This window comes from Belonocnema kinseyi, chromosome 1 (assembly GCF_010883055.1).
Source record: "Belonocnema kinseyi isolate 2016_QV_RU_SX_M_011 chromosome 1, B_treatae_v1, whole genome shotgun sequence".
Taxonomy (NCBI): domain Eukaryota; kingdom Metazoa; phylum Arthropoda; class Insecta; order Hymenoptera; family Cynipidae; genus Belonocnema; species Belonocnema kinseyi.
This window is the reverse complement of record NC_046657.1, coordinates 114822248-114849444: the sequence shown is the minus strand read 5'-3', so window position 1 is coordinate 114849444 and position 27197 is coordinate 114822248. Positions and strand designations below refer to the sequence as shown.

Sequence of the window (27197 nt, the reverse complement as noted above, 5' to 3'; positions counted from 1 at the left end):
GGGAGCCGAAAAATCCCACGTTCTGGAGACACTGCGCAGGAGAGCACCCCTTTCCTACTGCGCATACCAGGGAGAGATATCCCTTTTCTGACACTAGTGATCCCGACTTTGGCATGGAGACGTACTGCGCTTGCGCTGGGCCGCTTGAGAGTAACACGTGGCGACAACTCGTTACCATGGCAATAATAAGCCGCGCTGTGTTCCTCTTTCGCAAAGCTAGCGCAAGCGCAGTACCCCTACATGCCAAAGTTGGGGTCACTGCCTGACACCACTGGTGCGTGGCTAGACCATGCATTTATTGAATCATAATCCCATCACTCGACTGTTGGTGTTGCTGGAATACTAGTAAGTGGCAAGAAATAAAAAATATAGGCAAAAAGAGATTTAAAGTTATTAAAAAAATACTATTTTTCGAGTGTTTTCGAGTGTCTAGATGAGTTAAAAAATGTAATGTTATGTAGGTAGTTCGGTACACTTTGACCGCTTTGACAAATAAACGTTTCTCAAAGACGTAAAATTTAATGTTTACCCCGATAACGTTTCCACGTTCGGGGACTAGGAACGCGAAGCGCTTTTTGATCATTTGGGCTTTGATAAAGTGAACCCTTTCCACAAACTTATTTCATCGTGCAGTAAACTAGAAGTTACCCCGCGCAAAATATTTGTCTAAAGTGCCCATCTCACGCATGTGTTGCATAAAAAAATTTTCATCGATAATAAAGATCATTTTCAAATTGAATTCGAACGAAAAAACAAAATTTGTAACTCAAGTGATTTTATTCAAAGAAGTCACTGAATAGATTTGAAAGACTGGCGAAATTCATGTTTTATGAAGTCGAGCATTTTTAACTCGAATTTCAAAACATTTTAATTATAAAAATACTGTTTAAAATTTTGAGAGAATTTTAATTAACTTATTTTTTGATATTATTAAATTAGTTGTTTAATAGAATGTATTCGTGACTGATTATATATTCCGACTTTTTGTTTATTAAAAGGAAGTTAAACAGAAATATCGTTGTTTATATCTTGCACAGAAAGAAAATACGTTTTTACATGATTCGATGTCTGGACATTCCTTCCTGTTTGAAAATTATGGCCTGTTGAGAAAAAGTACATTATAGAATTATTCCGGTGATTTCTGTCAGTCACATTTTTCTGTATACATAAATTTGATCATCCAAAGAGATTATTTCAAAACCCAACTGAACTATATTTGAAATATTCTCAAAAAGTTGAGTTTTTAGTGGTTTAATCCGTATAATGCGTGAGAAATACAAATTAAATGCCGTGTTCACAGATGTTGATGATTTTATTTAGATTTCTTGATCTTCTACTTTGTAATGTCATTTAGTTTAGCAAGAAAGATCGACTTGAAACTATCCTTCGTTTTTTAAAAATATCTTCAAAGTTTTTAATACTACTGCAAATGCAATTCAACATAAATTAAACGCATAATATTCTACATCTGTTTTTAGGCTAAAAATAGATGAAAATGGAATTCGTACTGAGAAGTCTAAAGAAACAGGGAGATCAACAAATATGTTTAAAGGAACAAAAATCGGTAAGATTATCAATTCGATAAAAATGTTTTAACTTCTTTATTTTATTCATAACACTAATTTATTTTAAGTTTTGTTAAAAATTTGATATCTGGCGAAGTAAACGTGTAGCCATAAAGATTTTCAAAATATGTCTTATTGTGTATAAGATTTTTTTTATCGTGGGAATTTACAAACATTTCATCCGAAAAAAAAATCAAATTAGGTTTTTTAAATTTCAACTAAGCATCTTAAGTCGTTCTGTATTGTACAAAATAAAGTAGGTATAGCGATAAGCAATAACATAATATGTGTACACAATATTTCAGATTTCAATACTTTCTTCTCTAGATTTATCAAATTTTGGAACCTTAAATTGCAATAATGGAAACGTTTTTTGTCTCCGTGAAAAATTTTGTTTTGTCGTTACACGGTTCTAACGGCACACCTCTATAGGGATGTGAAGTTCCTAATTTTGACAGTAATTACGTGTAAATGTTGGGAATTACAAAAAATTATAAACAATTACCAGCCCAATAAAATCTTTTAGGAGCGAGCTTAAAATTATCGATTTTTTTCGATTACACACACACACACACACATATATATATATATATATATATATATGTATGTATGTATGTATATGTATATTAAGAGAGACAATTTACGTTTATAGTTTCTAAATCATTTTTTCACTGGACCGGAAATCTTTTGAGACCGTAAAGCGCTCAAAATGTCATTAAATTAATTATTACTAATTCTTATTCATTATTAATAAAAAAAACTGATACAATTCTAGTTAATTTAGTAACATTTAAAAATGGTAAATTATTCAATTTTGTAATTCATAGAATTAATGCGTTACGTGACCCGTTTCCCGATTTTTTATCTCATTTCCTAAAAAGTGACTACGCATCTTCTGCATGTTTTTCCTTAAAATACACTTGAGGAAAAATTAAAATAAGTTTTCCATTTAGTAATTGTTGGAGACTTCAAGCAGCAAGAAAAGTCGATGAATATAGTAGCTCCCAGCTCTATAAAAATGATTGACTATTTAAATTTATTTTGTAAATATAGACGTGCTGTCTCACATACCGCACCATACTTCTGATATGTGGGTCACTCCCTCGCTGGTGTAAAAGATTATTAATAATAAAAGTTGATATAATAAATTAATATTTTACTTATTCGAATCTCCCTTCATATACTTGTAGAAGTTAGATAACAAAAACGTCCTAACTTATTTAACTTTGTTACATGTATGTCTGAGTGAACTTGTTAGAACTTTATGAAGACACAGACAAGTGGAAAATATTCCGTTTATAGTGCTATTGGAATCAGTTAAAGGGAATATGGCCTTGGTTTCTTCACTGAAGCCGATGAAGAAGAGAAATCGTATTTACGTTTGATTCCACACTTAAAATTAGCTACCAAATATTTAAATTAGTTCTCGTCTTCATTCTTCAAACCACTTTTACCTTAAGTCAGGGGAAACTGATTGAAGAGCTTAAGCGGAGGATTATTCCTCTCTGGTTCCCCTGCAAAAGCTCTTCGAGTTTCCCGCTCCACCAGCGTGCTTACACAGCCTTTCAGACTCTTGTGGGTCGACAATTACTTTCAAAAGTAAATATGATGGCCTCCGAGAGTGAACTCCTTAGTTCAGTGGAATACTAGTCCCTGTCCGTTCTTCTTGGATATCTGGTTTACTTAGAACCCGCGGGTACGATAGATTCCATCTCGAACTTTATCTGAGACAGTAGGTTCGTTTAAGACTCCAATTCTTGACATTGTCTCTAAACTACCAGTACAGCGAGTGATTTGGATGACTTTCTCCCTGACCAAGTTATGAAATCTCGGTTTGTTCCCCGTGTTCAAAATATCTAAATCAGTTGTGATTAAGTATTCCAATAGATCATTACCTCTTGAGTTTATGTCCGTGCTGTCCCACAAAGTATGATGGGAATTAGCTTCGCACCCCAGCAGAAGAGGAAGACCCCGTACCTTGCAGTATTCCACGAGTGTACGTACCCCCTCTGGTAGGTTGGCATCGTTGTCAAATGAAAAATAGGCCCATCCCATAACTAGCTTCCCAATTCCTCTAAGATCTGAGGCTATCACATTCAGGTCTCTCGAACATAGCTCTAGCAGCGGCACAACGTTGACTCCCTTCGTCAGTATGTAGGCCCTTTGTTTGACCACTTTAAGTGCCCGGTAAAAAAACAGCCCCCCCCCCCTATCCACTTATGATATCTCAAACTTATGTGGTATCGGTTTTACAACCCTAGGGAAAGACAGTCGGGTTTTCCCATAAGAGCGCTCACGTGGCTGTCGGGAAAGAAATTTCCGAGAAGTGTGGTACCCACACTCTACTCAAAAGCCTGCTCGCTCGAAACGTAAGCAGATCTCTCAATAAGAGCGCATCGATTCTCCGTGATTTTTATCCTTCGTATAGCGCGTAAACGGTTTATAATGCCTGTAACTTACATCTATTGCTCAACAATATTGCACGGATCTATAAATGACAAACATTGTACCGCTTATTAATATTTTGTTTAAATCGTCGCGTTACCGAAACGAGTCATTAAAAATCAAACTTCACCGAACGCTCTTATTGAGATGTCTTGAAATTAGTCTAGACGCTTTCAAAACAAGCCCGGTAATTGGGGTACTGCTCAATCATGGTTTAGGGAAAGTGCTCTTATTGAGAAGCCCGACTTTGCTATGCATTTTTCAGAGTTTGTAGCCATTTTAAAAATTTTTTATTAGGTGCGCAACTAAGTTTCCGCTGTTTGTCAGTGGATGGCTCCAGCAGTAAGTGCTGGTCGTTTGTGACATTCAAAACGTCATGAACCATTTGGTTCATGACGGTTCATGGCGGGAAGTGTTGATTTTCTTCTTTCATTCGAAGAAAAAGGCGACTGAAGCGAATCGAGAGAACCAAAAAGTTTGCGGAGATGCTGCTCTAAGTGAAACAATGTACCGTGACTGGTTCCGTCGCTTCAAAGACGATGATTTCAATGTTAACGACCGTCCGCGTGAAGGACCATGCGTTGGGAATGATTAAAAAACAAGGAACTTGAGTTCCTTATGATTTGTGCCATTTGAGCGTCGTTTTTTCGCCTGTGAAAAACTGCTTCAGTGGCAAAAAAAGATGGGTTTTCTTCATCCCATCGTGACGGGTGATGAAAAATGAATTCATTACAGCAACCCAAAGAGAAAAAAGTCATGGGGGCTGCCCGGTCATGCTTCTACGTCGTCGGCTTCGCCGAATATTCACGAATCAACACTTCCCGCAAATGACGATTATTTGGCACAAAATCAGACATTTTAACACAGCCAAAAGTATATGACGCCAAAATAAAATCACTAATGTGTCAACACGGTTTTATTACCATATGTCTAAGATTGGTTCATGACGTTTTAAATGTCAAAATCGACCAGCACTTACTGCTGGAGCCATCTATTGGCAAACAGCGGGAACTTAGTTGCGCACCTAATATTAGTAAAATATATGTGCGTAAATATATGTCTAAATATATATGGATTGGGCTATATGGGTCTTGAATCTTTATTTTCTCTAATTCTAATTTAATTAATACTAAAAGCTAACGTTTAAAACTCTTACTTTATTGAACTTTTGAGCTTAAAATTGATGAATTTTGAATGTTTTAAGAGATTATCGTACATTGGTCGCAATGTTAAATTTCTATCCAAGTGCTCGTATTCAGGAAGGTATCACTTTGAGTTATTTAATTTTTATATGAATAATAAAAATATTTAGCTTTAAAATCTTGAATTTTAAATTTAAGTGACCGACAATAAATGGTTTCAAAGCGTGGAAATCTATTCTTAAACTCTATTATTAAAATTTTTTATTTTTTTCGTAAACTTATCTTCGTCACTATTTTTGTACTTTTTTCAGTATAATGTTGGCCGCAGACCATACAATGATATCGTATTAGACGACAAAACAATATCCAGAAAACATTGTACTTTCCATCACAGCTCAAATGGTTTATTCATCGAAGCATTGAAAGTAAGATCAATTTGATCTCTTCTGTTTATAAACAGAAGACGCATTTACATTTTAAAATGTTTGTTTAATTTTTAGAGTTTAGCTGGCTCTCTTGTCAATGGCGTAAGACTGACAGCAGGCCAAGTCTTACCTTTGAATAACGGTGATATTATTGATATAGGACAAAGCTATAAGTATCGATTAGAAATCAAGGTAAATAAAAACAATCTTAAAGTAATGCAGCATAATTAGTATAATTTTTCATATTACTCATCGCCTTTATTTTTCTTTTAAAGCGTTTCAACTGGTATATCAAATTTAAAATAATTGTTAGAGCACTTTTTTATAAATTAAAAAAAAAATGCTTATGAATTTGTGAAATTATGATTTTTTAACGCTTATTAGTCCGTATATTTACTGTTTTTGCTTAAATTTAATAATCTGATAATAATAAACATCTAAAATAATAATAGTTTAATAAATAAAATCAAGAAGTAAAAGACAAATACACTATAAACACTGTGTATACTAAATTATGTCGTTATTCGATGAAGTAAAATTAAGTTTGAACCGTCTTGTAACGACAAAAATTCATGCGGTTTTTTTCACGTGGTTTATTTTTGTGATGGAACTGGTAAAGGACTTGGATCTTACAGTGAACAGGCAATGGGGTCAGTTCACCATGACTCTAATGAAACGTGGGAAAAATTGAAAGTTAAAGCTAGTAATTCTCAATTTGGTCAACGATGATTGAAAAGTCTGCGAGTATAACAGTCATAACATATAAAAACAACACTGAGAGTAATTTGCTATTGCAGTAATTATATTTGATTTAATATTTATGTACTTATATAAATTTTAAGGTTCAATCAAAAATGTTGTAAAAATTTTATTTTTTTATCTATTCTAAACCTTAAAACATAAAAAATACACAAAATAATGTTCACGAATCAAATAACATACAGTTTATAGTGCATATTTATTTTAAAAAAATGTTGGGTAGTTAGTATATTTTGTCAGAAGAGTAAGTATGCGGATTAATGGACGTAAAAAAAATCATAATTTCACAAATTTAAAGAAAAAAGTTTTTTTTTAATTTATAAAAAAGTTCTCTAACGATTATTTTTAATTTGATATAAATTTGGCTGAAATATGCACAAGAAACGATAGAAACAATAAAATTTGCAGAACCCGAAAATTTGATTTAAATCTCATTTTTTGTCACTGATTAATTTAATTACCCGTTTTAATTGCAATTTCAAGTTCTGCGATTTAAAAACAACTTAATAAATCTAATGTTGTGGTGAATTTCCGTTCTGTATTATGCTAGTAATTTCAATTTATGCAGAGAAATAATACTGGGAATTTAAAAATTACTTTTCGTTTTGTATAAGTACTGAATTTTTAAATTATCAACAAAAAATTATTATAAATTCAGCATTTAAGTGAAATTTGATAGAGACCAAGTAGAAAATAAAATCTTCTTTATAGCCTAGAGATCTCAGCACAAACGAAAATCAAGATTCACTCATAAAAACAGAAGATCAGGGTTCTTTGAGTGATTTTGGACATCAGAGTATTGATTTTAATACATCTTTTGAAGATGAAAAACACGTGCTTATTAGTCCTTTTCCACCTACTGCAAATATTAAACAGGAGCTAGAAACGGACTCTTCAAATTTGGATATATTACAACAAACGGAAAATTTATCGGCAAGTGGGTGTGGCTCTGAAAAATCACAACGCTTGTCGGGTAAGTCTTTTTGATTTATTCACTGCCGGTGGAAATGATCTACATGCCTGTTTTTTCAGATGCTGCTAAAGTATCTTCATTTTTATAATATTAACATCGTTTTTTCTTCATACTAGTGCAGAAGATAATAAAATTCAGCCTCTAATAAGCCCAAGTTTAAGGCAAAATGTCAATTTTATTAAAAGATATTGAAAAAAAACGTTTTTTCAATTGCAATATAAAATTGAATATTAATGATTCTTCATTTTTGAAAATAGCTTCATATTTCTGTAGTTAACAGTTTTCTTGAAAATTAGTTTTTTGTGTTGATTTGAAATTAATTTTTTTAACTTAAATACATTTAGCTTATAAAATTAGTCGGTTAATACACCTAGCTTTTGATATTGAATAAATAGAAAATGTCACTTAAAATAATATTACATTTGTTCACAAAAAATTATAAATTTAATTTAAATAAAAAACAATTTTAGGTATAATTATTTACAATCTTCATTAAAATCGTATGCGAAAAAAATCTGGGAAATGCAAAAAATCATCTATGTTGACACGGCATCTAAAATTCGAACATATTTTTTTAGATTTGCTTGTTTATAGACATCTAAGATTTTCTGACGGTTTTCGATATCAGCCAATTCATATGAATTGTTGTCTATTATAATATTTGAGAGTTTTTTCCCAAGATTCTGCTCTAGTGCCAAACTTGGTGCTAAAAATGCAAAATTTCAAATATTGCCAAATATTTACAAACATTTAGCATAATTTAATTAATTTTAGTAGAAATAAATTTTATTAAAATTTTCTAGAAACTTACATTTAAAATAGTTTACAAACATAACATTTGATCTTATTCTTTTGCTATATCTTTTTATTAAATTTATATTTGACTTTAAATTTGGGCTTATTAGTTACAGAATTTTATTAACTTTCGTGCTATTATGGAAGGAGGGGGGGGGGGTCATAATAATATTATAAAAATTATGACAATATTGTACTATAATTTATTCGATTTTTTCTTTTACATTTTTGGAAGACATTTTTTATTTTTCTATAAACTTTTTTTTGCAGACTTATTTTCATGTTCTTAAATATCCGTTATTGAATATTTTAGTATCCTTCATACTCAAAGGAGACCAAGTTCACCGCCATTTTGGTTATTTACAAAAAATATGTTGTAGCACCATCTATTATTTAACAATTGCAAACTTTAAACTTATGCCACTAGTGCCACTTTTTTTAGACTTTTTTAAAAACTTTTTCTATTATTTTTAGGTGCACAATCATTTTCTCTGTTTCTCTGTGTTTCCTTTATATAAATAACACACGATATTTGAAAATAAAATGGTTTGTTTTACATCTAAAAAATTAATCTATTCAAAACTATAATATGCAAACGCGATTCTATCTATCCACATTGAAGATTCTTTTGTTTAAATTTTGATAAGAATTGAAAGATTAAAGATTTACAATTAAACAATTAAAGATTTGTCCGAATTCAAACAAACACATTTTCTTTTTTAAATGAATTTTTTTATTCCAAAATATGAAAATAATTTTTTAAAATTTTAAACTGTTTTATCTCTCAGGATTAAATTAAAAAATTTGCATAGTTAAATAGAAATTTCCCTAGTGAGCCCACGATTTTTAACGTTGAAAGGAAAAATAAGATTAATTATTGAAAAATAATCTACTCATTAGTATTAAGTCACGCTGTGTAAATTTTTGAGAAAAATTAATTTTTTTATTTACAAAGTACGATTGAACATTTCTGCATCGTTTTATTAAGAAATTATTCTTTCGTAAACAAATAAATAGTTAACGAAAGAATAATTTGTTAATTTTGTAATATTAAAAAATTTCTAGACGTTTTAAATTCAACCATTTCATATTTATTAATTTTACATCTAAATTTGCGATATATAAACCATCTTTAATTGAAGATTACAAAATCCCCTTTATTTCAAATTTAACAGTATATAATTCACAATATTTATGGATACTGTTAAGATCTCCAGATATGTAAAAAATATTGTTATTCCTGCAAATATTGAAATTACTAAATTAAGAATTTTTCCAAATCTATCTAACTAAAATTAATCATTTCTTTAATTCTAGTTTATTTTTGTAATATTTGAAAATAATGTGCATTTTATTTAAAAGATTTTTTTCAGAAAAATTTAATTTATATTCATGGAATTTCAAATAATTTCTACATATTGTAATGGACTTTTACGATATCCAAAAATGTTAAGGGATTTAAACAGATTTCTAGAGAACTTTCGTGAACAAAATAAGTATTATTTCAAAGCATTGTTATCGCTTTTCCTCAATACCGATTAGGTAATTTTCAAAATTCGAAGAATAGTTAAGTTATTATTTAAAAAGTAATTTTCAATACAAAAAAAACTAAAATAATGATAAACCAAACATGAAATAGTTACATTTTTGGTTAAAAACATTCATTTTCAACCAAATAGTTAAATTTTATAACAAAGTAATTTATTGTTAACTAAAATAATAAATTTGCAACCTAGAAGATTTAATGTCTATCAAAAGACATAAATTTTTGTCAAAAAATTGACTAATTGAACTTCCAGTTAAAAAAAAAATTAATTTTCAATTTGTAACAAACAAAATGATTCTTCTACCCAAAAGATGAATTAATCACCAAGAAAATTATTATTCTATCACAAAAGACAAAAAGTTTTAATAAAATACTGAAATTTTTAACCAAAGAGCTGAATTTTCAACTAAAGAAGATAAAGAATAAATTTTTAACTCAAAAGCTGAATATTGAACCGAAAAGATGAATTTTCTACGCATAAAAAAGACAAATTTTCATAAACTTAAAAGATTAAATTTCTACAAAAAACTTTCAATTAAAAAAATCAATTTTCAATAAAAGTAAAACTAATTTTCAGTTGAAGAAACGAATTTTTAACAATAAAACCTTAATTTTTAACAAAACACATGAATTTTCAACCAAATAGATGAGTTAATCGCCAATAAAATTAATATTCTACCACAAAAGACAAAAAGTTTCAAGAAAACACAGAAATTTGGAAATGGAATATTAAAATTTTCAGTTAAAAAATTAATTATTTGAAACAAGAAAATAGATGAATTTTGAAAAAAGACTTGCGAACTAAAATAATGAATCACCAACCAAAAAAAAAATTTTTTTAACAAATTAATTCCACTTTCAACTATGCAGTTGAACTTTGAACCAGAAAAGTTTTTTTCCTCTAAAGTTGTTATTTTTTTAAGTGAAATTTGTCATAACAAGATTAAGGTATATAAGGAGAAGCTCGAATTTTTAATAGAACTAGCTAAAATTAACCGTATTGGTAATTTTTGATTTTCAAAACTATTGTTTAAAGGTAAATTATGCAGTGCAAATATAGAAAAATGGTTATTTTTTATTTATTGTGAAATACCATTTTTAGTGTTAATTAACAATAGAGTTACTTAATTTTGCTCGTTTCAAATACAAATTGATACTGAAAATGTATTTTTGGTGTTTTTTCGATAATTCCACACGTGGGGAGACATACTTTTTAATAAGAAAAATAATCTGATAATTTTAAAGAATTTTATGTAAATGAAAAAAAACTACCATTCATATTCAGGGTGTCCAGTGACCTTAAAAACCTTGAAAACCTGGGATTCTTCTTAATTTTTTTTTAAACCTTGAAAACCTGGAAATCTCCTTGGATTTTTCACTTGAACCTTACATTTTTTTGCTCCTAAACCAGTTGATTAATTTAAATGCGAAGAAAAATTTGAGTCTTTTAGTCTATTATAAAAGTAACATCTTGCTTAGAAAAAATCTTGCTACTGAAAATTTTGTATTTATCAAAATATAATTTTTTTTTTTTCATTACAAAATATAAATGAAGAAATTTCAAGGTACTTTTTGTAGAGCGTATAAATTATTGTATAAATTTACAAATAACAGACTTTAATATTGTAAATAAGTTCATAAGTTTTTAATTTCTTCTCCGTCAACATAGAATATTAAAGTATAAATTTTCAAAAGGTTATAAAATATTTTTCAATATTTCGAAATATTTCAGACGTTTCAAAAGAATAAAAATATTTTTAACATTTCATAAAGATTTTACGGGTGTCCACGATTCAAAAAGGCTTGCGCATCAAATTTCAATCAAGATTCTACAAGTTCACAAACATTTCAAAGCTTTAAAAATTTCTAAGATTAAAAAAGGCATTTATTTTAAATTTTTTTTAAAAGACTTCAAAAATGTTTGAAATATTTCAATGATTTCAAACACATACAAAAGATTTAAGAAAGATTTCACAAATATTTTAAAGTATTAATAAAGACTTTAAAGGAATACACAAATTTTAAAGATTTCAAAAAGCGTACAAAACACCAGATTTCAAGGATTTTACAATATATCGAAGATGTTAATCAATTAAAATTTTTTTGAGAAGGTTTCAAACTATTTAACAAATATTAAAAGTATTTGATCGATTTTAAATGATCACAAAAGATTTCCCAAATATATAAAAAAAAATCATAAGGTCAAGTTCGTTAGTCAGCCATTCTGGATACAAATTCAAAAAGTGAGCGCCTTTCAAATATTTTTCAGACCATTTTTTCAAAATTCAAGAATTCTCTGTACGGTTATTCATAGTATTTAAAAAATCGAATAATTTATCTAATGACTTTTTTCATCAAATTAAAAATTATTAGAGTTATAGCATTTACAAAATTCCAAAAAAACACACGAAAATGAACCTTTTAAGCCAATTAACGGACGATATGAAAAAATGGCTAGAGAATAAAAAGTTCGATTTCTAAATGCCCTAGAAGACTATCATAACAATTTTTTTAATTTTCTTGATAATCGAAAATTAAATTTTGAAAGCATAAAAAATAATGGAAAATCCAAAAGTTACATTTTTTCATGCAGCATTTTCACAGTATTTCAAATATCCTCAAATATAATAATGCATTTAAAAAAAAATATATATGTATGTATGTATATACATATATACATAATTTAAAAGTTAAAAAGCGGTAAGGCTGCTCAGTAGACCGTACGTGTAAAGTTTAAATCATAAAGAAAACATTGGAAATGAGCAAATTTAGTTTATGGATAAATGACAAAAGTTGCAATAAAACGTTTAATAACAAAATTTTCCTAAAAGAATGCGCATTTTTTTTAAACGGGACAATGAAACTTTGTCTGTTTTAATACAAATGCAAGTTACGAATTATAATAATATACATTTATGGGAATGATATAAAATTGCAAGGATAAACTCGAGTGCTAAGCACGAGATACCGTGATGAGAATGTTTTCGTTAAAGTCGAATGAGCTTTAACAAAAGAGAATTACAATCATAAAATTACTGTTGTCGATACTTTCTCCTGTAGTTTTTAAAAGTCTATGCAGAAAGATCGAGCGCGTAGCGCAAGGTAAATATATTATCAAGCGCGAAGCGCGAGTTAAATACATTATCGAGCGCGAAGCGCAAGAACCAACAGTCGCGCGCCCCAGGCGCGCTGAAACCTGCGAGCGCGATAAGAATATGCCGGCGAAGCGGGCAGATTTTTTAAATTCTTTTTATGCTCTGATCCCTTCTTTTTTATAATATAAACCTCTAATGCAACTATTTTTCAATTTGTGTTTAAAAATATTGCAAAACCAATGTATAATTATGTTAATTTGATCATTTTATTTGAAATGGCAAGCCTTAATATTTAAACAATTGAACTAACAGTTGAATTAAGTGCGAAGCGTTTGAAATCGAATAATTTCAAATTCGATCGCTAAAAATTGAAACAGTTTGTCAAAAAGCTTAAAAACGTTAAAAACTGAATAATTTTAGTGAGTAGCATTATTTTCCACTATTTTGAAAGAATGTCACTAATCTCGCTATTTTCTTCAAATCATCCGCTAATGCCACTATTTATATTTGAAAATATTTTCTTGCTTCTTTGCTGATGCGATAAAATAACATGTATTGTCATCTGAAGCACATAGATATATATTCGGAAAATAATCGCGAAGGCCGCTTTTTTTACATTTTTGGCTTTTTTCGAGTATTTGAAGAAAAATATTTCAAAATCGTACCATTTTAATTTGCAATACTTATTAGTTGCATATTTTAAAGCCGAAATCGTCCGAAATCGAATAATTTCAAATTCGATTATTAAAACATGAACAAATATATTTTTCAGTCGTACACTTTTTGTGCCTTCCCCAAATGAAAGTCTGAATGGTTGATATATTTTAAATTAAAGATCATCCAGAAATTAATTATATCAAATTGAGAAAGAGTTTTACAGTGACCAACTTGATTTAAAGACGTTCAAGAGTAAAATATATGAAATTGGAAGCGTTTAAAATTTAAAAAGTTTATAACTGAACTCTATAATTTTGATTCAGAGTAATTGGGACTGAAGTATGTTTTGTTTCATTATTTCACATCCAAAAGATGAATAAATATAAAAAATAAAAATAAAATGAAAATATCAATTTCAGAGATCAAGAATCATTTGTTTTATAGATATATAATTATATATTTCATATAATAAATTACCTTTATTCAATGCATTTAAGCTAAAAATGGAAACGCGAAATTTCGCCGTTCTTTAATTAAAATTGAGCGTCTTGTCTTAAAAAATATTTCAAAATTGTTCATACAAATTTTAAGTAAACATAACATATTTTTAAAATACTGCAAGGACATTTTTTTCGCGTTCTATTTGCCAGTGTGTCCTATTTACAATTTGATTCTTATATTATTAGGAATCATTCAAAAAGTCTCACTGAATTCGGTAACACGAAAATCATACGATTTACATTTTTGAAAATTTGGTCAAATTGCGAACAGTTAATATTCTTTTGCTTATTAATACACTTCGGGGAAATACATCTAACAATAATTAGGCACATTTAAGAGTAAAATAGTTACCTCTGTTCATTAATTTTAGATTCCTCAACCAAATACATACGATAGGTATTTTTCTATGCGACTTTGTATTTGGGAACATGCCATCGAGTTTTAAATTTAAGCAATATTTCATTTTTTTATTTTTAAACAGAGAAATTTATCCTAGTATTATTTTAAAAAGTATATTAAATCATGGAAATGAGTTAGAATCTTTCTTTTTTTTAAAATAACTCAAATTGGAAATCATTCTTATCCAATAAGATAGAAGAGATTCGAGTTTGGAAAAGAGTTTAGTCGAAATTAAACTACGGGACAGAAAATTTAAGTTAAAAATATTTTCTATTACTTTACTGGAAGATAAATTTACAAAAGAAAAACCTGATACCTAAAGTGTATTTTAAATGGAAGAAAGCTTTAAATTAACAAAAAATTTCAACTCATGATTGTGTCTGATCATAATGAGACGGCATCACTGGCAGCACTGCGAACCAGTGATTTCAACCGGCTTGGTCGGACATCATTATGCGCCTGACTACTGCAGACTTACACTACTGGCCGCACAGAACCACAGTCGTCGCATATGTTATGCTTCTCCAGCATTCGCGCTTGTTTAGATTACAAAAACAAAATAATTAATTTCTTTATTTTCCGAAGGGCTAGAAAGTTTATAATTTTCAAAGTGTTTAGAATAATTAAATTTTAAAGGTTCACAATATTTCTCGCAGTATTAAAAATTCACCAAAGATGAAACTGACAGTGACTTTTATTTTGACAGAATCACATATTTTAGCCAAAATAAAATCGATCCAGTCGTTTTAAATGCCACTTGATACTAAATGATATATGTATTTTAATAATATAGTTTTCGTCTTTAAATTTTCTAAAATTTTAATTTACAATTGTATTTTTAATGTGAAATTTTTCACAGTATCGTAGTTGCAAATTGAAATATTCTAAATATCAGGACCATTTCGCTATTAAATATTTCAAAACTTCGTATTAAAGGCCTTGATAGTCAGTTTTGAATTTAATAACTATAGATGTTAATTTAAACCAATTTCGAATTGAAAAGCTTAGAGTTGTAAAATGTAAAAAAAAATTAATTTAAAATTGAAAAATATTTTAATCGAAAATTTCTAGATTGAATAATAATTCTAAAGGAAGATGTGAAATTAAAAATTAGGTTTAAAAAAAAAGATAAAAATTAAACTATCTGAAACTGATACATTAGTAAATGGACAATTTTGGTAAATTGCCCTTTTGGTATTTGTTATTTTTTTTCTATTTTGTATTTGTCTATTTGGTATTTTCGCCTTTCCAAAGTTTTAATTTTTCAATTGAAATTGAATTCGGTACATTTTGGAAAGTACTATTTGCAATTTAAAAATGACTAATTTTGAAGCGATTTAAAGTTACTTCAAATAATTGAAATTTGAAAGGTTTTGAGTATGAAAAAGTTTTAATATCACAATTTTCGGTGATCAAAATGTTTTTCAGTTTCAAATGAAGTTTGCATTTGTTTAAGTATCAACATTCGAGAGTAGAATTTAAATTTTTTTAATAATTGAATTGAATTGTTTCATTTTAGAAAAAGTTGTCTAATCAGGTTTAATGTTAAATTATAATTCTATTTTGTGATAACAATTTAAAATTCTAGATTTTCAGATGCTTTGCTTTTGAAAGATTCAGTTTAGTTTTCAATATGAAATGGTCAAATTTTAATCGCACCGAATTTAATATTATTCAAATGTAAAAGTTTTCAATCTTTAAATTTTCAAATTTGAACGCTTTTAATTATAAAGAATACAATTTAAATTCCTCTGAATTTTAAATGGCCCAATTTCCATAATTTGAATCTTAAAATATTCAATTTTTAACGTTTTGAAATTGTCCTATTTTCGAAATTATTATCAAAAATCGTGCTAGTTTCGCGATTTTCCAAATCAAATTAAAATTGATTAATTTTTAGCGTTTCGACTTAAAAATTATACAATTTAACTCCTTTTTCTAATTAAATTGTCCAAAATCGTTCGTATATTTTTTTTTGATTTCAGACGAATTTCTAAAGCTCTCAAGGTATTTTATTGAATTTTAGTGGATTTCAAAGAATTTTCTTGCGAGAAGTGACTCATATCGCAGGGTTTCAAAGATTTGAATATGGTTGAAATTATTTTTTGGAACTCACCCTGAATTCTTTCGAATTTTTAAAATTTATTTGAATTATTCTAAATTTACTCAAATTCTAGTTAATTCAATCGATTTTGTTTAATTTTTAAAAGTTTTGATTTAATTGATCCTGAGGATCAGTTGATAAAAAGATCAAAATATTTCAAATTATTTGAGATGTATTAGGTTATTTTAGAATATTAAAATTAATTTTTAATTAAGTTTCAAAGGACTTTTAATGCTTTAGGTTTTTTTAAAGGATTTAAACAATTTCAAGGGATTTCCAAGGGTTTTTATAATTTTAAGGAATTTTAAGGGATTCTATCATTTTAGTGGATTCCAAAGAATTTATGAAAAAAAGTGAGGGATTTCGTAGGGTTTCAAAAGTTTTAAGAGATTTTCAAATATTTTTTGGAATTCATTTGCCATTCACCTTTATCAATTTATCCTGAATTCTTTTGAATTTATTTAAATTCTTATAAATTTACTCCATTCTACTCAATTTACTGGATTTAAAAAAATATTTGGTTTAATTTATCTTAAAGTTTCCATTAAATTGTCACAAATTTTACTAAAATCAGGGAAATTATTACGAATAAAAAAAGATTCAATTTCATCTGAATTCCTTTGAATTTTTTATAGTCATTAGTTACTTTTTGTTTAGAAATTAGTGGGGTTTTAAAGATTTGAAGAGATTTGGTTTAGTATTTTTTTCATTCACCCTGAATTTTTATTAATTTACCCTGAATTCTTTTGAAAAATTTGAAATGCTATAAAATTTTTTTAATTTACTTGATTTCTTCTAAATTTACTCAACTTCAACGTCGATTTCTCGTTTACATTAAAATTTCTCTAAATTCATTAAAATTTTACGAAAATCAATATAATTTTTTTTGTATTTTAAAAATTTTTTCCAATTTCAATTCTTTTAAATTTAATTAAATATTTTTGAAGTCTTATAAATTTATTCTAAATTTGTTATCCTTTGAGCGAGAAAAATGTCCCCTATGAGCGTGGCAGAAAGTATTTTTTAGTCCCTATATTATGTCCCGTTGGGACTGTGAGGCTTGTTATTTTTTATCTCTGAAGTGAAAACGATGTCGGCAATTAATCTTAATCACTCGTTTAAAATTATATTTGTTTTTTTTTAATGCGGTGAACATGGTCTCTTTTTGTATTCAATGATTCATTTAAACTAACCAATCCTGTAAAAGTATCTGACCTCAGCGGAGTAACAGAAAGAAAGAAATTCGAGCATGCACTGCCAAATCAGTCTCTACCTCCATCCGATGAAAATTTCAACATCAGTTGCCTGCAAGCAGGAACTTTTCCTCCACAAGGTCTTGATTCTGAAACAGCCTTGCAAACCTACTTTGCAGAAGATGATAATAAATCGTCCCTTCTGCCTCTTTTGAATCAAGAAAGTTCTAAATTTTCCATTCTTAATGGAGCTACTTTTCCAAATCTAGTTTTAGGGTTAGACGCAAACGAAAATATCCTACAAAATGAGATACAAATCGAAAACCCAGATATTCCGATGACCAATGTGTCACTTTTCGGAAATAAGACTCCAGAGATTCTTTCTCCGCCTTTTTTTCCTGATCACTTAGAGCTTAGTTCAAGAGTAAAAACTCCAGATCTGGTTGAAGGAATGCAATTTGAGATCGAGGAACCCGATTTGAAATCTTTCCTTTCTGTGACATCTCAAAATGATTTCTCTATAGACAGCTCAAGTTTCAAAAATTGCTTAGAGAGATCCGCATCAGCTCTCAATTTAGAAAATGAGGTTAAGAATGAAAAATCTGATCTGAATGAGAGAAGTTTTCCTATTCTCAAAGTTTGGAGTGATCTAGTTGCTCTTCCTAATCCACCTCAAGCTGAATCTCAAATGCCACTTCAAATCGTTCCTCAAGGTCAGAATTATCAGATGCAAAGTCTAGGTGCTCCTTTAAATCAAAATAATTCTGGAATCAGAATAAAAGAAGGAGTACCCTTTGAATATCCCGAAGTTGAGATTACTGAAGAATATCAAAGATATAGTAGACGGAAAGAGGGACAGACAATTTCAGATAAATTTATCAAACAAGAAATTCCTAATTTGACCGATTCGAGTCAAAATCAATTAAGATCGTCCATAGAGCGAAATATTATAGATATATCAATGCAAAAAGAAACAGATTCTGCTCTTGAATCATCAGAAGTCGAAATTATGGGAGCATATTTAAGAGTGCAGAGAAAAGAACGGAACACTGACCAAAATAACCTAGGCATAACAATTAAACAAGATCCTGATTCTAATAATGAATTATCTCAAGCTCATCCAGATACTCGACGGATTCAAAATCAAACACTTAATGCAAGAAATTCTCTTAATCATAACAATCTGGATATGATCATTAAGCAGGAAAAAGATCCTGTAATTGAGCCTCCGCCACAAAATCAGTCTCTTCCAGATCAACCTACAATAAAAGCAGAAAACCCTGATTCTTCTAACGATTCCTCAATTCAAAAGCCTTCGGAAGCTCTTCTAGAGAAGGAAATAAAGAAAGAAACTGATTTCGAATTTCCAGAATCAAAACCAATCAAAAAGGAAGCTAGTGATAGTTCGAGTAGTTATGAATCTTCGGATTCAGATAGTTCTGACAGTTCTGATAGTACTGATAGTTCTGACAGTTCGGATAGCAGCGATAGTTCTGACAGTTCCAATAATTCTGATAGTTCTGATAGTAGCGATACTTCAACAGGTTCTAATACTTCTCAGAATTCCTTTGATTCCACTTCAACTCTAAAAGTCGAGCCAAGAAATAAAATAGAAACCAATTCCGACGTGGCTGTGAAAGAAGAACCAGAAGTCATCGAAGTACCTGACAGTTCAATAAAGGAAAATCTGATTTCGACTTCTCTAGAAGCAAATGAATCTGAACGGAATTTGACACTCTCACAAATCTTAAAAAGTAGCAGTGATCCTGAAGAAATCGTTAAGCTACTAATCCAGACTCTTGAGAGAGGAAAAGCGCCAGAATTGAATAAAGAAGAAAGACCGGAATTGGAAAAGAAGAATACGAGAGTTGAAAAGCAGCTCGACACTTCGAAGAACGCAGAGAGACTTTTGGTACCTTATGGTCTCACTGATAAAGAGGAATCAGATCCTGAAGCAGAAGATGGAAAAGGAATTAAAAGAGACAGTGTACAGAATAAAAGGGATATGGAAAAAGAAATAAATAAAAAAAGGAAAAAAATGGTTAAGAATAAGAAGTATTGGGAAAGCAAGCTAGAGAAAAATAATAAGAGATTTAGGGAAAGAGAGAAAGAGATAGAAAGACATTATAAGGAAAGAGAAAGAAGTAAAAACAGGCGAAGGAGAAGAGAGAGTTACTCAAGTGTCAAAAACTTCAAAAGAATCAGGAGCCCTGAAAGAAGAGGTGATTATTCAACAAGAGGAACCTATAAGAGAGGGGATAGATATTCAGGCAATGGCTACACAAAGAGAAAGGGCCCGGTAAGAAGGTCTGATTCAGAGAAGGACAGTTATAGAAGAAGAGACAAGTTTAAAAGAAGAGACAGATTCAGAAGGAGTGACAGTGATTCGGCCAAAAGATACAAAAGAAGATACAGCGATTCAGAAAGTGATACCTACATAAGAAGAGACAATTCAAAAAGAAAAGGCAGCTCAGATAGAGAAAATTACAAGTGGAAAAAAAGTCTTGAAAGAAAAGAAAATCTCAAAAGAAAAGAGAGTACCAGAAGAACGGAAAAAGGGAAAAGAATAGAAAGCTACTCAAGACTTTCGAGAAGAAATCTAGAAACTCATGACCGTGAAGATATACGGAGTTTTAGAAGAGAGGATAAAAAGCTCACTCGAAACTATCGAAGACGCCGTTCAACATCTTCAGGGTGTTCTGAACCAATTGGAAGACATATCAAAAGTCCTAGGATTCAAATCAAGCCAGCACAAGAAAAGACAATCTTTGATGACAGGGTGCTTCCCACCATTGATTATTTCTTTCCGAAATTTTCTGAAGAAAAAAAGAAACCAGATAATAAACTTGTTCCAAAAAGTGTGGGATTTAAGAAAAATATAAAACCTGGGAAGATAAAGATTAAGTTGAATCCTACGGAGTGTTTGAAAAGAATAGCAAGGAATGAAGCTGTAATGAGTAGTGAGAAATCTAGGGATGGAAGTGTTCTAACGAGAGAAGTGAAAAAAGTAGATATGCCTTTACCAATTCAGTCCGAAAATCGTAAATGGGTAATAACTGTCGAGGAATCTCTTAAAATTCTACCTTCAGTTCAAGAAAGAATTGTGCAGTCCCAGCAAACAACTGCTAAGATCTCTTCACCAGGTACATATACTCCCTTAAACGTGGATATTGATCTTCCTAACTCGAGCCTCGTTAACAGAAGTGAAGAAATATTATCGGAACTTTTATCTTCAATGAGTGGAGAGGCATTGAAAAATTGTGGACATCAACCTGGAGGAGAGCAAATGGATGAGAGTTTTATGACTGCACTTCAATATCCGAGAATGCAAGCTATGGTCGTAGAATCTCCGTTTTCAGCGAGTGCTCAGGAATCGCTCGAGGAGCTTGAAAGTATGGCCGTGAATTCAGAACCTGAAAAGGGACTCTCTGGGGATATTAATCAAGGAAAATTGATTCAAGAAACAGGGATATCTACTCCTGTGGAGAACCTCGAGTCTACTGAGATGGCTGATCAGTTACTGATGATCATTTTTACCTGGGGTCCAGTAACCTTTCAGGTATTAAGTTTCTTTTTAGCATACAAATAAGTAGACGCCAAGCACCTAAAAAAAATGTGTCTCGTTAGCTATTAAAATCTATTATTTTCAACCAAATACACCAGTGAAAAACAAACGCTTCGAACTCCTTTCCTATTCCATCCACTTCCACTCCTTTACATTCCCATCTTATTTTCCCCTCTCTTTACCACTCAGTTCTCCACCCTTGTTCCTTCCTCATCCTTTTTTTCTGGAGTCGATCTTTTGTACACCATCACCCTCTACTCTTTAGCCCAGGCACCCGTTTTCGTGCATGCGCACCCTGTGCAACTATCAGTCCCCAGTGGGCACAAAACTTTTCGACGTCTTTGCGACAACTTTACGACATCCTATGTCCACTTCGTTACGGGGGGCTGTCATAAAGATGTCGTAAAGACGTCGCCAAACTTTATATCCACTGGGTCCAGCGTCCAGATCGAAATCAGTTGTCTGCTGGTCTGCTCCAATCTGCTCATTTTTTATGCTTATTTTCGATAAAAAATGGATTCAGAAGAAAAGAATGAAAATTCCGTTAAAATAAAGTTTGAGTGCAAATGTTGCGACAAAAGTTTTACAACAAAATATACCCTGCAAAGACACATCAGGGATATCCATGTTCGTAAAAATCTAATAGTTCTAGAGAAAACTGTGTAATTTTTAATAAATTATGTAATTACTTAGGTATATCAATCAATTTCAGATAGTTCAATTTTTCTTTCTTTAACTTATTTTTATTTATTTGTTTTACTTAATTTATTTAGAATTATTATTCATTCTTGAAATCTTGTCATGAAATTTTCTCAATTTTAACTGTTTAATTTTTTAATAAATTATTTAATTACTGAAGTATACCAATTTTAGATAGTTCAATTTTTATTTATATCTAAATAAATGTTTTATTTCATAAAAAACTAGTTATAGTTGGTATTAAAATATTTATCTCAATTTCATAAATCATTTTTAACCGCTTTTATTTTTGAGCTTGAAATAACTTTAGTGCGTGTTTAATTTAAAAACAAGTATCACGAAAATTCCCTTTTCCTCTTAAATGAAAATATTTATTACGAAAAGCAAATTTTTTAATGAATTCATTCGAAGTAATTGAATTTGTTTGCAATGTATAATTTTCGGTCATGTTTTCAATCTGGAAAATTGTTTAAACTACATTTTTTTAAAAATTCTGCAAAAATAAAAAAAAATATTTCCAATAATCTTCCAGAAAATAACTTTAAATTTTCCCAGCAATGTAGAGAATTTTGTTCGACTTTCTCAAAACCTTTAGAAGTTCATAAAAAGCTTCTTTTTTACAAAATTGTAAAAAATCTACATTTTTCTCTAAATTTCTATAATTTTTAAATTAACCATTTTTTGGAATCTTTTTAAGACATTTAAACGTTCTAAATGTTTTTCCTTTTTAAAAGTTTCCAACAAATTTGTTGGTAATACTTAAAAATATTTTAGAATATTATCCAAAAGTTAATTTTTTAAAATTAAAAATCATTAAACATTTTTCTAAGAATATAAAGAAAATTTTTTTCATTCTCTTATAACCTTTCGTAATTTTAATAAATAAAAAAATTTTAATCTGAAGAAATTGTTTTAAAATCTTTCATATTCTTTTACGACATATTTTCAAATCTTTAAAACTTAAAATTAACCTTTTAAAATAAAATCTCAATATCTTTTATTTTTTTCAAAATCTTAGTGTCGGCGTGGGAGAATCAAATTATAAAAATTTACAAAATTTCACCCTCAAAAAGATTCATTCTATTACATTACAGTCATCGAAAACTTTAAAATAATGTATATCTTCAGTAAATATTATTCTTTAAAATACATAATTTAATCATTTTAAATAAAAATAAACACTTATTGATTATCATTTAGTGAATTTTAAGGAATTTCTTCATGAGGAATGAAGTATTTCGGTGAGTTTCGAAGGTTTGAAGAAATTTGAAATTATTTTTTTAGAATTCACCTTGAATCCTTATTAATTTATCCTAAGTTTTTAATTCTATTTTACTTCATTCCTTGGATTTTTTGAATTTTTTATTTAATTGTTCCTGAAGACCAATTCACAAAATGATCAAGACTTGAAATGTTTTAATCTTTTTTAAAATTCCTTTGTATTTTCAAGATCCTTAAAAGAAACTTTTAAATTTCAGAGGATTTAAATATTTTAGGTTATTTAAAAAGATTACAACGAAATTTTTAATGAATTTTAAAAGACATCAAAGAATTCGAAATATTTTAGGAAATTTAAAAATATTCCCAGAACATTTTTCATTTATTTCAATTGTTTCAAGAGATTTCAAACACAGAAATATTCTAAGGTATTTTAAATGATTTCAAGGCATTTTTAAGAGATTTAAACAGTTTCAAAAGAATTCCAAGGTTTTTATTAATTTTAAGGGATTTAAAAAAAATTGCATGCGGTCTAAAAGAATATCCTAGAATTTCGGAAGAAATGGAAGGATTTTACAAGACCTGCAAGGTTCTGTAAAATTCGCATGGATTTAAATAATGTTATGGGGTTTTAATGAGCTCTCATTGTATCTTAATACATTTTCCATTATTTCAGAAAATATAATCATAGAATGTCATGGAATTTTATAATATTTTAGCGCATTTTAAAGAATTTATTCATGAGAAGTAAGGTATTTTGTAGGGTTTTAAATATTTGAAGAGATTTGGAATTCACCCTAACTTCTTTGGAATTTTCTTGAATTTCATTAATTCACTTGAAGGTTTTTAACTCTCTTGAATTTATATAATTGACTCTTAATCATTGTAAGAGATTTTAATATTTTAATAGATTTCAAAGAATGTTTCACTAGACATGAGTGATTTCGTAGGGTTTCGAAGATTTGAAGAGATTATCAAATATTTTTTTCAATCCATTTGTAATTTACCCTGAATGCCTATTAATTTTTCTTAAATCCTTTTCAATTCTTCATAATTCACTCAATTCTACCCAATAAAATTAATATTCCTATGTTTTTGATTTGTTTTCAATTTACTTGATTACTTTTTAAATTCAGGTTGATTTTTTATGTATTTCATCTAATTCTTCTCATTTCTTTTAAATTTCTCTAAATTCACTCAAAATTGATTGTAATCAAACAAAATTTTTTTATTCTTAAAATTGTTTCAACTCATTTGAATCCTTTTGAATTTATCTTGAATTTTTTGTAATCACTAGTCACTTCTTATGTTAGAAATTAGTAGGGTTTCAAAGATTTGACATTTTTCTTGGAATTCTCCCTGAATTTGTTTAAATTCTGTGAAATTATCTTGAATTTTTTTTCATGAATCCTTCTAAATTCACTCAATTCTAATTAATTCAATGATTTTTAAACAAAAATTTAAAGTTTTTATTTAATTGATCCTGAAGTCTATTATCCTCATAATATATTCTTAGGCATTTCATCATATTATTAGAATTCCCTTGAATTTTTCTAAGCTTCTTTCAAAGTTACTGAATTCAATTTTTTTCAAATTGTTTTAAATTTGATTTTTTTATTCACCTTGAATTTTTATGAATTTTATTGAATTCTTCTCTTTGATCTTAAATTTCTCTATATTCATTCTTTTGAATGTAAATTGAATTATTCCGAAATCTTCGGAATGTGTCTTGAGTTGTTACCCTTCGAGCGCGAAAAAAGTATCCTATGAGAATGACAAAAAGTACCCTTTGGTCCCAATATTTTATCCCATAGGGACTGTGAGGTCAAGGGATCTTATTATATTTTAATAGATTTCAAAGAATTTATTCACAAGAAGTGAGGGCTTTTGTAGGGTTTCATAGCAATTCATCAAATTCTTTTAAATTTTCTTGAATTTCTTTAAAGTAATTTCAAACTTACTCAATTCAATGCATTTTTTCATATTTTAGAATTGTTTTGAATTCCCTTGATTTTCCTTTTAATTCAGTTTGATTTTTCATGGATTTCATCGATTGCTTCGCGTTTACCATAAATTCCTCTAAATTAACTCAAATATTACTGAAATTAATGTGTTTTTTTATTTTTTTAAACTTTCCCAATTTAGGTGACTTCTTTTGAATTTGATTTGAATTTTTTTTGGTCATTAATCACTCTTTTGTAAAAAATTAGTAAGGTTTCAAAAATTTGAACAGCTTTAATATTATTTTTTGGAATTCACCCTGAATTTTTATTAATCTGACCTGAATTCTTTGCAATTGATCCTAAAGTCTTTTAACCTCTCCTTGAATTCTTATGTGCATAATGAAATTCTTTTGAATTCCCTTGAATTTTTCTAAGCTCATTTCAAAATTTGTTTAGTTTACTGACGTCGATAAGGATTTTTTATACCTATTTTGGAATTATTTTTAATTCGTTTGATTATTTTTACATTTAACTGGAATTTAAAAGAAAAATTGAATTTAAAATAAAGTAAAGTATTCATAGAATTCTTCTCGTTTACCTTAAATTTCTCTGAATTTATTCAAATTGTACGGAAATCAATATAATTTTTTTTATTAAAAAAAAATGTTCTAAAACATTTGACTCCTTTTGAGTTTAACTTTAATTCTTTTGAAGTCTTATGAATTTATTCTGAATTTGTTGCCCTTTGAGCGCTAAAAAAATACCCTATGAGGGTGACAAAAAGTGCCCTTTGGTTCCTATATTTTATTCCATAGGGACTGTAATACCTGGATTTCAACATTTTTATAAAATTCAAAGATTTTAAGAGATTCTAAACGATTTCCATGAATTTTAAGAGATTTCCAGGGATTTCGCTCAATTTCTTGGGAAGTGTACATCAGATTTCAAGAAATATCAGGCCTTCGAAATATTTATATAAAATATGAGCCCAACGGGAGAAACCACCCTACAGTAGATAGGAACAAATTTAACAGTATTTAGCTTCATCAGTTTCTAAAAATAAAGTTTTTCGTTTTTAAATAAAGCTAACTTGTTCAATTTGATATTCTTATATAAAAAATATCACGAAATTAGTCAATTAGCTATATTAATCATTTTTGTCAGATCCCGTAAAGGGTACGAATTTTCAACCAAGAAAGATTTTTTAATCATGAAAGAAAAAATGTGCATCTAGATTATTGAACCTTCAATCCAGAAGACGATTTTTCTGTACAGAAGTTGAATTTTCAACCATAAAATAAGAATTTTCATCAAAAGAATTCATTTTCAACAAAATAGTTAAATTTTTAACCAACGAGGTAAGCCTTCATCAACAAAATTTTTTTTAATATTTAGGATATTCAACTGTAAAAGGTGAAATTTCTATAACAAATCTGAATCTTCATCAAAAAAATGATTTTTCAACTAAGTGGTTCAACAAAAATTTGAAAACGAAATAGTTAAATCCTTAAGCAAAGAATATTAATTTTCAACCAATCAGTTGCATTTTTATCCAAGGAAGATGAAATTTCTACTAAAACAGATGAATTCGTAAATCAAAAAGACAAGTTTTCAAATACAAACATATTTGAATTTTCATAAAAAAAAAGAATTTAGTTTGACTTTTGGACGTCAAAATAAGAGTTTTAAGAAAGAAGTAAATTTTCGACTTAGATATTAGAATTTTCAACCTAAAAAGAAGAATTTTCAACAAAACAGTTAAATTCTTAACCAAACAATTGCATTTTCATTCAAGAAAGATGCAGTTTCTACCAAAATAGATGAATTTTTTAATTAAAAAGACAACTTAATAACAACAAAAATTTGAATTTTCACCCAAAAAAGTTTTCAGTTGACTTTTCAGGACCAAAATATAAATTTTAATAAAAATGTAAATTTTATATGAAAGTAGTTAAATTTTTAATAAAAAAAAAAACTATTTTCAACAAAGCAGTTGAATTTTTAATTTTAAAAAACAATGTCTTTTGAACAAAATGATTAAATTTGCAACCAAAGATGCAATTTCTACTAAAATAGGTGAATTTTAAAAATAAAAACACAAATTTTCACCTAAAAAAGATTTCAGTTTAACTTTTAAACAACAAAATATACGTTTTAAATCCGACATAAATTT

The 27197-nt window shown here is 28.8% G+C and overlaps 1 protein-coding gene across 1 annotated transcript in view; it reads left to right on the top strand.

The window, feature by feature from the left end:
* Positions 1-276: 276 nt before the first annotated feature.
* Positions 277-27197, top strand: part of LOC117173237 (probable helicase senataxin) — a 70245-nt gene continuing 43324 nt past the window's right edge. The window contains exons 1-6 of the mRNA XM_033361700.1: positions 277-345; positions 1479-1564; positions 5464-5577; positions 5653-5769; positions 7048-7309; positions 17614-21158. Coding sequence (XP_033217591.1) covers positions 1490-1564; positions 5464-5577; positions 5653-5769; positions 7048-7309; positions 17614-21158 — 4113 coding nt within the window. The 5' untranslated portion in view covers positions 277-345; positions 1479-1489. The remainder of the gene's footprint in view (positions 346-1478; positions 1565-5463; positions 5578-5652; positions 5770-7047; positions 7310-17613; positions 21159-27197) is intronic.